Source organism: Schizosaccharomyces cryophilus (assembly GCF_000004155.1).
Source record: "Schizosaccharomyces cryophilus OY26 unplaced genomic scaffold supercont4.3, whole genome shotgun sequence".
Taxonomy (NCBI): Eukaryota; Fungi; Ascomycota; class Schizosaccharomycetes; order Schizosaccharomycetales; family Schizosaccharomycetaceae; genus Schizosaccharomyces; species Schizosaccharomyces cryophilus.
Window position 1 is genome coordinate 785,826 of NW_013185626.1, and position 11,481 is coordinate 797,306.

General features: G+C 36.6%; 4 protein-coding genes across 4 annotated transcripts; 2 read left to right on the forward strand and 2 right to left on the reverse strand.

Annotated features, from left to right (window-relative positions):
• Positions 1–120: 120 nt before the first annotated feature.
• Positions 121–1,590, forward strand: SPOG_00360 (elongator complex associated protein Kti2). Its single transcript, XM_013167869.1, has 3 exons — positions 121–383; positions 491–651; positions 700–1,590. Exons 1-3 carry the CDS (start codon positions 212–214, stop codon positions 1,216–1,218), a joined length of 852 nt encoding a protein of 283 aa, XP_013023323.1. The 5' UTR covers positions 121–211; the 3' UTR covers positions 1,219–1,590.
• A 605-nt stretch (positions 1,591–2,195) lies between these two features.
• Positions 2,196–7,921, forward strand: SPOG_00361 (Sec7 domain-containing protein). Its single transcript, XM_013167870.1, has one exon. The coding sequence runs from the start codon at positions 2,247–2,249 to the stop codon at positions 7,653–7,655; it is 5,409 nt and encodes a 1,802-aa protein (XP_013023324.1). The 5' UTR covers positions 2,196–2,246; the 3' UTR covers positions 7,656–7,921.
• A 473-nt stretch (positions 7,922–8,394) lies between these two features.
• SPOG_00362 (RNA-binding protein) lies at positions 8,395–9,744 on the reverse strand (the record flags this gene model as incomplete). Its single annotated transcript, XM_013167871.1, has 1 exon — positions 8,395–9,744. One exon carries the CDS (start codon positions 9,742–9,744, stop codon positions 8,395–8,397), a length of 1,350 nt encoding a protein of 449 aa, XP_013023325.1.
• Positions 9,745–10,496: 752 nt separating this feature from the next.
• Positions 10,497–11,315, reverse strand: SPOG_00363 (transporter Sft2; the record flags this gene model as incomplete). The annotated part of the gene is made up of 3 exons (XM_013167872.1): positions 10,497–10,764; positions 10,915–11,240; positions 11,307–11,315. The coding sequence occupies 3 exons, from the start codon at positions 11,313–11,315 to the stop codon at positions 10,497–10,499; spliced, it is 603 nt and encodes a 200-aa protein (XP_013023326.1).
• Positions 11,316–11,481: the final 166 nt, after the last annotated feature.

Genomic DNA, 11,481 nt, shown 5'->3' on the forward strand with positions numbered 1-11,481 from the left:
TCTTTGCATATGTAATTTTTTCTTCCTTGGTTTATTTACTAAGGCACTCTAGCAATGGTTTCCTAAATCCTGGAATTCTGTTGCAAAAATAAAACTCCAAGTACAATTTGTTCTTAGAGTGTTAAATCTGTGTTTTTTTATCTTTTTTACAATCGAAAGAAAGTCTATCTTATTTTTATGTGTTTGTTTCTATCGTCATATTTGAATTGAAATGCCATTAATTATTTTGTCTGGATATCCATCCTCTGGAAAAACGACGCGTGCGAAGCAACTTCAGAAAGCTTTAGAAGAGCGTATAGAAAACAATGTTGATGGAACCAAGGACTATCGTGTAGTCCTCATCAATGATGAATCTTTGGACATTGAAAAAGAAGTTTACAGAGGTACACAATAATTTTTTAATACACCGAGACAACAATGTCTCTTCCCATTATACTAGGGAAGGAGAATCGTTTTTTTGAAAGACATACTAACTGGTATTAAATTTTAGAATCGAAAACAGAAAAGGCTGCTCGCGGACTTTTGTATTCCGCCGTTCAACGTGAACTCTCAAAGAGTACTATTGTAATTTGTGATGCCTTGAATTATATTAAAGGATTTCGTTATCAGCTTTTCTGTGAGTCAAAATCCATGTACACCCCTCACTGTGTGGTATGGCAATACAAACTTTTTACCATATATACTAACAGGATTTCCTAGGTTCATGTGGCTGTCCCCAAGCAGATGGCGAAAAAATTTAACTCCACCTCGGAACATCCATACCCAGAAGATGTCTTAGATGGACTTATTTTTCGATATGAAGAACCGAATGGGATGACCCGATGGGATTCGCCTCTCTTTACAGTTATCCATGATGATCCTACTCCTCCTGTTGATACTATTTGGTCTGTGCTAATTCATAACAAATCCGTGAAGCCAAACTTGGCTACTATGACAAAAGCACCTGCTGAAGTAAATTATTTATACGAATTAGATAAAGTAACGCAAGACGTTATCATGCTAATTCTCAATCATCAAAGTACAGAGGGATCTTCTTCGTTGCCCATCCCTGGAAGCAGTCTTCAAGTCGAAATGCCAAGCATTACTGTATCGCTTCCTCTTTTGCAGCGTTTTCGCCGTCAATTTGTTCACATCAATCGCCAACAGTCATATAACACCAATCTTTTAAAAGATATGTTTGTCGATTTTTTGAATGGACAATTTGAAACAATGGAGTAAAGGCTGTTGGCTTATTGCTGGGCTTGGAAAAAACGAATTACCATTTTTAGGAGTTCTTGTATGATAAAAGTAACTGTTTAGAAAAAAAGGATGATTGAAATTTTTTATTTTGTTCTCTTAACTCAAATAAAAAGGGGTTTTCTATGATCTTATTCAAACCTTACTCAGTTTCTTTAAAGTGAACAGGTAGCTTTTTACTGTCTAAGCTATCTCCTTTCTTGTTTTAGTGTTGGATTCATTTACAGACTAACAATGCTTGAGATCTTTTGCCTGTGTTATATAAGTTTTTGTAGAAGATAAATAACCCTTTTCTATTCCATATTTTTCTCAAAGGCTACGCTACCTTCTTTAAATGACATTTTTAAAACAGCAGCTTATAATTATTAGGCAGTCGTAGAATATCCAAATTACTAAAAAATCAAGGACATAAATTACTTCACAGAAATGTTGATTTCTTCATATGCTTTTATGAACATAGAGAATCAGTATGCCTTAACAATGCATAAAAGGATATCTTTAGCATACTCAAGTATATGCACTTACTTAAAGTATATCACTATATCTTTCATTAAGAAACAATAATTGTCATATGGCATTATAAATGCTTTAAACTACAATATCATAAACTAGACTGATTCCTATGTATTCTGTTAATGTTATTCTGCTTCGTTTTTCCTTCGACACAACTGTTGCTTGTTTTTTCACCGACTTGTAAACATAAAACGACTTGGAGAACATAATGGATTAAATGACCATTCGATAGAATACGATGAACATATATAGAAGTCGCATAGGGTAGAATAGCAATCTTTTTATTGCTTCTTGTAATTCCAGCAACCACCAAAATTAATTTAAATTTAATTAAAATATATCGAAAGTTTGCGCATCTTTGGGACTCCTTATAATTGATACCGGATTGGAACGCAATTAGGGGTTCAAGCATTTCCATCTCCAATATACTTCTACCATCGTCAATAATAGTATCGTGTTTAAGTCATAGTAATTGGCTTATAGAAACCTGTAATAAAATGCAGGATGATTCTGGGAATGTGGCAGAGGTACCTGTCGTACCGAATCATGAAGAGATGTCCAGTGAGAACAAGGTGTATCCAGCTGAACAGAAAGCTTTCAAACCCGATACCGAAATAGACTCGCATAAGGAACCCGAAAAAGGACCTCGAGTTTATCCAAATCTAGCTTTGGAGCCCATAAATGCCGCCGAAGATGGACGGGCACCAGGTCAGGGCGACTTGTCTTCACCAGCTACGTTAAACCAAATTGTGTACGAGCAGCAAGGGCAAGAAGAAATTCCTGCAAAAGTCCCTCTTGATAATAAAAACTTAATGAGCCCTGTATTAGAAGAACCACGACCTGAACCCAATGAAAGGGTAGATCAAAATCCACCGACTCCTTCAAATTGGGAACGATCTGCACGTCTCGTGCTTATAAAGTGCATTAATGATTTTCAACAGATTCGTGCATGCGCGAAGTTTGATCCATTACGTAAAGTAATGGACGACCTAAAGCCCAGTCTTCAAACTGACAACGAATACGACAAAACTCTTCTTATCGATTTTTTTCAACATGCTTTTGAAATTGCTCAAGATGACGTCTTAAATATTGCTCTAAACACCGTATCAAAGTTAGCATCTTTTGCTTACTTCCCAGCTGACAAAAAGGTTTCAGCTTCAAATCCTTCCTCCAAATCAATGCTACAATGCATCGTGGATATGGTATGTGATTGTATCAATGATGAAGTTGTTGATGGAACATTGCAACTCAATGTTGTCAAAGCTCTTTCTGCATTCATCCTTTGCCCTAACAAGAACGATTTACTTCATGGAGCTATTCTTCTCAACTCCATTCGCAAGCTTTATAATATTTTCCTTCTTGGCGATGATGATTCCATACAATCTGTAGCTCAGGCATCTCTGACTCAAGCTGTTGGGATTGTTTTTGAACGTTTACGTATGTTTCATCCTTCCAAACCATCTACAAATTCTAGGTTTAACGACATCGCCACTGCAAGCACTGACTCTTTACATGAAAATGTCTCAAATGCGGAAGAAAAAATAACTCTGCAATCAATGGCTTCCAACGGAACGTCGAAGTTGGATTATGTGAAAATGGATGTTGAAAATTCCAAGACTACTAGTCTGGAGCATTTATCTCTGCAGGATGCATATCTAGTATTCCGTACCCTATGCAGGCTTGCAGTACGCCATAGTTCTTCTGAAAAAGTTGACAACATACGTTCTCAGGCCATGAGATCAAAGCTTATAAGCCTTCACCTTATTTATTTTATCTTAGACAAGAATGGTGACTTGTTCACGGAATTGACTTTCCCTTTTCAAAACATACCTGCATTAGAGGGATTAACACTAGTACAAGCATCACGTCAATACATATGTTTAGTATTATCTCGAAATGCTGTAAGCCCAATACCCCAAGTGTTTGAAATTTGCTGCGATATTTTTTGGCTTATCGTATCCACCTTGCGTATACATTTTAAACAGGAAATTGCCGTTTTTTTTCACGAAGTTTATTTTCCTATATTGGATTTAAAAAATACCTCTTACAATCAAAAGCTTCATACACTTTTGATTTTCCAACGTATTTGTCGAAATCCCAGGGCACTGGTTGAATTATATATTAATTATGATTGCGACCGCAATTCGACAACTAATGTTTTTGAACAACTTCTATTTTCTATATCAAAAACCAATTCTATCACTCCTTTAGATCCAAACACATATCAATATGAAGACTTGCTTCCTTCAATGGAAACTTCTAACAGAAGTGCTACTCCTTTCTTGACTACTAATTCTAGCTCTCTTAATTCAGAAGTAGTACAATTAACCAATTTTAGCGATTATCAGTTAAAGCTGAAAGCATTGGAATGTGTCATCGATGTTTTGCATTCCTTGATGAGTTGGGCCGAAAGCGGATTTTATTTAGCTAGGGGCAATATATCCGCAGATGAAAATACGACAGGTGCTGATGATGATTCCTTAGCTCGTTCAGACACCCCTAATACACTCCCTCTACACAGTGGTCGTCCATCTGTTGAAACGAACTCATGCAGTAGCAGTTCATTGGCATTAGCTGATCCTTCAGAATTTGAGTTGAATAAGCAGCGAAAAAATTTGTTGCGACATTGCATAAATAAGTTTAACTATAAACCGTTGTTAGGAATTAAACACCTCTCTGAGAATGGATTTGTCAACACTGACGATCCTGCATCATTAGCTACATTCTTATTTAACACTGAAGGTTTTGATAAGACTACTCTCGGTGATTACTTGGGAGCTGGAGAGGAGTACAACATATCTGTTATGCACAACTTTATCGACTGTTTTAACTTTGCCAATTACCGCTTTGTTGATGCCTTACGTCGTTTGCTGCAGGCTTTCAGATTGCCAGGTGAAGCCCAAAAAATCGATCGTATTATGTTGAAATTTTCTGAGCGTTATATGAAAGAAAATCCATCAGCTTTCGCAAATGCTGATACAGCTTACATATTGGCGTACTCTATTATCATGTTAAACACCGACTTACATTCGCCTCAAATAAAAAATAAGATGTCGAAGGAAGATTTCGTAAAAAACAATCGAGGAATTAACAGTGGCGGCGATCTGGATGAAGATTACCTTGGTTTTGTTTATGAGGATATTTTAAATAATGAAATTGTTCTTAAAGACGAACAACAATTGGCTGCCATAGCACCATTGATGACTTCTAACAACAATGTAGGCCTTTTCGCTGCTTCTTTTACTCAGACGGGTCGTGACTTACAGAGGACTGCGTATCTTCAAGCTTCAGAAGAGATGGCTAACAAGACAACCACCGTCCTTAAGAAGCTCATGAAGCAGCAGAAACATAATCCAAAAAAAGAGAATGTATTTTACAATGCTAAACACTTTGAGCATATTGGACCAATGCTTGAAGCGGGGTGGATGCCCATTTTGGCAGCCATATCAAATCCTTTACAAGAATCTGAATACTTGTATGAATTATCTTGGTGTTTGGAAGGGTTTCAGTATGTGATTCATATAGCTTGTCTTTTCGGCCTTGATTTAGTTCGTGATGCTTTTATAAAAACACTGGTCAATTTCACGAACTTGCATTCCGCCTATGACATAAAAACTAAAAATACCATGGTCATAAAAACACTGCTTAAAATTGCATGTACTGAAGGCAACGATTTAAGGTCTTCTTGGAAAGACATTCTTACCAGTATTAGTCAATTGGAACGTGTTCAATTAATTGGCGAAGGGGTCGACGAAACAGAGATTCCGGATGTTATAAATGCTAGAGTACGACCATCGAACTCAATGAAAACTCGTCAAATGAGTGGAACTCTTCAAAATCAAACGCCTAGATCCACTTCGAAACAACTATCCTTTGATGTTATTTCTGAGTTGATGTCTACTGAAACTATACTCTCCATTGACAAAATTTTTACGCAGACTTCTTCCCTATCGGGTGTTGCTATAAAATCTTTTTTTGAAGCTCTATGTGAAGTTGCATGGGATGAAATAACTTCCTCTAGTGATTCCGAAAATCCCCGCCTATTTAGCTTGCAAAAGCTTGTTGAGATTTCATATTACAATATGGGAAGAATCAGAGTTGAGTGGTCTTCTATTTGGAATGTGCTGGGAAAATTCTTTAATTTGGTTGCTAGCCACAGGAATAAACGTGTTGCAGTGTTTGCTTTAGACTCCTTAAGACAACTATCCATGCATTTCTTACAAATTGAAGAACTTTCTTTGTTTTCTTTCCAAAAAGAATTTCTCAAACCTTATGAATATGTCATGTCATCTGATGCTTCTGTTGATGTTAAAGAGCTCGTGTTGCAATGTATTCGCCAAATGATACAAGCTAGAGTTTCCAGTATAAAATCAGGATGGAAAACACTGTTTGGGGTTTTTACTTTTTCTGCTAAAGCCCGAGATGATACTTTGCTTTTATTGACTTTTGAGACACTCTTGGACATTTTTGAACACCATTACAATTTTATAGTTCAACAAAGTTGTCTGATTGACATGGTTGTTTCTTTTACCGAATTATGCAAGAATGGTGTTAATCAAAAAATATCTCTGCAAAGTCTTGACGTTATTAAGAAGATATACTCCAAACTGGTTTTAGAAGCTAAAAGCAAAAAGAATACTAATGAGGAAGAAGTACCAAAATCTGCATTCCCTATTTTATTCGCTTATTATGATGTTGTAGTTTCTGCTGAAGACTTGGAAGTGCGTTCTAGAGCTCTTCAAAATATGTTTTATATATTTCTTGAAGAGTCCGATGAATTTACTGAGCAGATATGGGAGATCGTTTCGCGAAAGTTCATTTTTCCTATTTTTTCAACGTTTAGTTTAGATTCTGATGACATTTTGCTACGTGACGAGGAAGTTCGTACTTGGCAATCGACGACTCTGGTAGAAGCTCTGAAGGGTATTGTTGCGTTAATTTCTCGCCGGCTTGAGAAACTTCATACCCTACTCAAAGGTTATTTTCGGTTGTTTAGCACTTGTATATGTCGCGACAACGTTAGCTTGTCTCGAATTGGTACTAGTTGCATGCAACAGGTTTTACTTGAAAATGCACATAGGTTTACAAAAGGTGATTGGGATTTAGTCGTCGAGCTCTTTGTTGAGCTTTTTCGCGAAACTACTCCGCATAAATTGTTATTGGAAGAAGCCTTTTGGTTCGATGACGAAAATTTTATCCGTTTTAATTCAGCTCATTCTCAAGCCACAAGGACTGAGGTTGACAAAAGTTCTGTAAATCTTATTGCAGAAAAGCAGAACGAATTTCGGTCCATGATTCGAAAATGCATACTGCAACTTTTGCTAGTCAGTATTGTTGCTGAATTACTGGATTACGAAAATATCTTCAAGTACATTCCGCAACATCAAGTTTTAAAACTCACACAAGCAGTTTATGATTCATGGCAGTTTGCCAGAAAATTTAACGAAAACAAATCCTTACGTGTTTCTTTACTTAATATTGGCTATATGAAGCAGTTACCTAATTTATTACGCCAAGAAACAGCGAGCGCATTATTGTACATCACTTTGCTCTTTAGATTATTGAATAGCGAAAGCTTACCGGTTGATTCAAGTTCTTGTACTGAAGTTACCAACCTACTTTTTCCTGCCTGTGCGGGATTATTAGAACTTTATGCTTCCATGACCATTGAGAAACACACACGGAATCACGCTAGCTGGCAGCCCGTTATTGTAACCATTCTTGATAATACATTAAAGCTTCCTGAAAGTTTGTTCATTGGCTCCATGCGACAATTATATTACTCTTGTTGTTCCATGATAGCTAAAGGAAGTCTTGATGATCAGCTTCGAGGATTGTTAAAAGCTTATTTCAATCGGGTGGGTCGTACTTTTCTTGAGAAAGAACCGAAAGAACCGAAAGACTAACTATAGCTATGCATACACAGTGCCTCCTATTTAATGAGTAAATGATGTATTTCTTCTTTTATACGCTTTTGTTTATACGGTTTTATGGTTGTGCCAAACTATTTCTTCTTTCTATCGTTGACTTATGATGTCTTATTTTTTTGAATGTTTGTTAAATTAGAGTGAATAAATAACAACCATTACTCATTTTTTTTTTTTTCCGTAACTTTTAGTATTCTTACCTTTTTTTATATTTATTGTACCTATATTATCTAAGCAGCCTGTGCCTTTTTTAAATATTTATCACAACATATATCCAAGTATTTTGTCTTATATAGTTCTAAAGACTAAGAAACAGAAGAGGAGGGCTTTAACTACTATTAAGAGTTGTAAAGCCAACTAAGTGTAAATATAGCTTTGAATTTCGATAACGGAAATGGAATGCTATGCTGACGAACTCCACAGAAAATTATATTTGCGAATTTGAACAACTTAATGAAACCAGAACTTTCGCTAAACCACAACAATGCCTTTGTAAAACGCTAAGACAAAAGATACGCTTATTCAGAAATCCAAAATGCCTTCCTTCTAATTGACGACAATTCACCTATTTCGAAAACTTAACCTTGGGCAAACGAAAAACAAACGAAGTATTCAAAAAAAAAATAAGCCGATAAAATCCAGCAATCCAGTCGTTATAGTTATCACCTCAGAATTTTTTTATTTCTTTTTTTTATTTTTAATTTTAAAAAAATAGTAATCAAGCATTGGGTTCCGAAAGCATCAAATTATCCTTTATGTTTCCAGACAAATTATTCATCTCTACGGCAGAAGGAGCAATAGATAAATTAGATATCGAACTTACCAAAGATGAGTTATTAGAGTTTTGCTGGGAAGCAGTAGAATTAGGAAGTTCAAACAGACGTTGTTCTTTTGGCAAAACCCAAGGCTCCCAAGTTTCTGAACGACGAATCTTAGCCATAATAGGAGATTCAAAATGAGGGTTAAGTGTAACAACGGAGGAAGCTTCACAAGCACTTAAAAGAAGGTTTATATCGCTAGTCAAACTTTTAATTCTATTGAAGGAAGCTAAAAAAGCGAGGGAAACGTAACCTTCGTCATCCATATGTTTACGTAAAAACATGTCCTTGCATAGGTTTTCTATGGACATATAGTAATCGATTTGAGAAGTAAGGAAAGCCTTTACATCATAAACATATTGAACGGTTCCAGCGGGATTTGTGACAACAGGCACATTTTGTACTTTAGGATGATGATAGGAGCGATTAGAACGATGGTTGGGATTCTTGCTGCGATATCCTTTACGATAGTTTCTGCCACGGAATCCACTATTGTTCTGAGAAGCCTCGTTGATGCCTCTTTCTTGGAGGGTGTCGTCGATTCGACGAGGATTAGGGCGGAAGTGGTTATTGGCAGCACTAGGCTGTTCGCTAGACTTCGTGGTACCAGTAGAGGCAACACCCTCGTTAAAAGATTGAGCAGTATTTCGAGGAACATTCTCCTGACGACGGTTTTGATTTTGAGAATAATTTTGGGAACTGCCTTTACGGCGTGCACTACCAGAACGACGATTTCCATCGTTTCTGGAACGATTGGGTTTCTTAGAAGGATGAATAGGAGGATGACTTATTTCAGGAGTGATAACTATCCACTTTTCTTTACCGTTTGTTTTAGGGGCCAAAGGCTTTTTCACTTCTGGGTCATGCTTTTTTTCTTCAGAAGACTTTTGTTCGACTAATTCAGGACTAGGCCAGATATTGGGATCTTCAAGTCGAGCATTTTTTGATTGCTTTTGTTCGTCTTGAGAGCCACTAGCCTTTTGTGACAGTTGTTCACGACGAACAGCCCAAACATTGACGGACGAGTGAGTAGAGCTTTGATCATTCGCAACCGGCGTGGTTGAACCAGAAGCTAAGGAAGAAGCGGTAGCTGAAGCAATATCACCTGCAGAGTCCTTTCGATTGTTAGAGAAATCCGTATCATTCATCTTCGAATACACATCACTGGGCTGTTTCTCAGACTCGTTCACAGGAGCGGCTTGAACAACCTTTTGATCTTTTTCTTGTGCCAAAGTTTGTTCCTGAATCATTTTTTTATTATCTCTTGACTGTTCTTGCAGACAATGAAAAAAGTAATTCAACCTACAAGTTTGTGTATCACACACAGAAAATCTTGCGAAAACCAGAATTAGATTGACTCAGTCAAACTGATTCTTTGTACGTTGAAACCAATACCAAAACCAAGCCGATTGAACTTTGTTTCAGCTTGTCAAAAATTCACACGTTCGTTTCTAGTTTTAAGAAAAAAAGTCACAACCCCTGTATCGTAATGAACGGTACTGACTACGATAAATGATAAAAAAAAAAAAAAATTCGCTACTTCGAGTTTTTTTCCAACTCAATCAACGCCCCCTGTGTTGTACTTGGAAAAAGCCTTTTGAGTTCAATTTGGCATTCGTATTACTGCGCTTTTTTTTTCCTTCTTTTAACGAGGTCTACTTGAAATTAGTGAAGTCAACAATAGCATATACAAGAATATGTACCACTTCGGTAAACGATAAACAAAACAGAGAAGGCAAAGAAAGTAAGAAAAAACAGAAAGAGTAAGAGCAGTAGTAAGAGAAATAGAGCGCTTTCGACGTATAAACCATTTCTTTCCCGCCAGAAAATTATTACTTTTAACAGGTGGGTTGCATATAAAAGTGTTGTGTCTCTTTCATATAAAACCTATAGTTATACATAGACCAGAGAGAAAAGAGAAAAGCATAAAGCAAGAAACGATCATTCTAAGTAGAGGAAAGTATATAAGCCATCCATACCTATCATAATTACAATTGCTTTCCTAAGGCAGCCAGTTGGACATAGAGCGTGAGGCCATTCTAGCTCCAAACGAAACTGTTCTTGTGCCAAATGGGAAAAAAGCAATTAAGTAAGCGATAAATGTTAGTATATGAATTGCTCCAAAGACAATACTTAGAATTGACGATTTTAAGTAAATTGTAGATACAACAGTTGCCGCTAAACTTGCAAAGTAACCTAATGTAATCGGTAGTCGTTCCTTCGTTATTAGTTGTTCAAAGTGAGCTTTAAATCCAAGAAGAATTGCAAAGCTAAATTTCCGTTAGCGCTGAATAGGAAAAGATTAAACAAAACAGCTCTGATTTTTGACCTAGCAGGTATTGTATAACAACTGCTGTACTATTAAAAAAATCTTAGAGTATGCTGTCGTTTTTTTTCCTTAATAAGCAAGACAGACTTACCCGAAGACAGCTAACAGACTGCCCATAGTCCACAGTAAAACAAATCTTCTTGGCTTCAGAATTAGTACCGGAAACATAAAACAAGCAATTGCATAACAAGCGAAGCTGCCTAACAAGCAAAGTCCAAACAACATGTACCGCTCCCAACGAGACAGACTGAAGTCAGAACTCTGAAAATATGAGTTTCCATTAGCATTGGTTGGTACTTCAGAGTAATCATTCGTCCATGGAAGTGAGCTTTTGACACGCTCGTACCAAGTATTCGTCGATTCTGACGCAGCTTCACCAGTTCTTTCTAACACAGACTGCAAACGCGATCGAAAACTCTATTAATCAATATTAGTTTCATAAACACTCATTGTATACATTTTTATGTCAAATTCGCTTCTTACATCTTCCATTTTCTATTCTCGTAGTGTATCGGGTTTCTCAAAAACGTCAGAAGCCTCAATCTACCAAGTACTTATTTATACCTTAGTACCAAAAGTTATTGGTTTTGTAGTAAGAAATATTTTTGTAAGTGTTTTGAATTGATCTAAACGATTTAAAGATTCCCGTTCGCTCTCA

What these genes read in the sequence shown, in the direction of transcription:
- SPOG_00360 (XM_013167869.1), top strand. Translation starts at nt 212, where the DNA reads ATGCCATTAATTATTTTGTCTGGATATCCATCCTCTGGAAAAACGACG. An exon ending in TGAAAAAGAAGTTTACAGAG is followed by an intron (nt 384 to 490) that starts GTACACAATAAT and finishes ATTAAATTTTAG; the next exon opens with AATCGAAAACAGAAAAGGCT. An exon ending in TGTACACCCCTCACTGTGTG is followed by an intron (nt 652 to 699) that starts GTATGGCAATAC and finishes AGGATTTCCTAG; the next exon opens with GTTCATGTGGCTGTCCCCAA.
- SPOG_00361 (XM_013167870.1), top strand. Translation starts at nt 2,247, where the DNA reads ATGCAGGATGATTCTGGGAATGTGGCAGAGGTACCTGTCGTACCGAAT.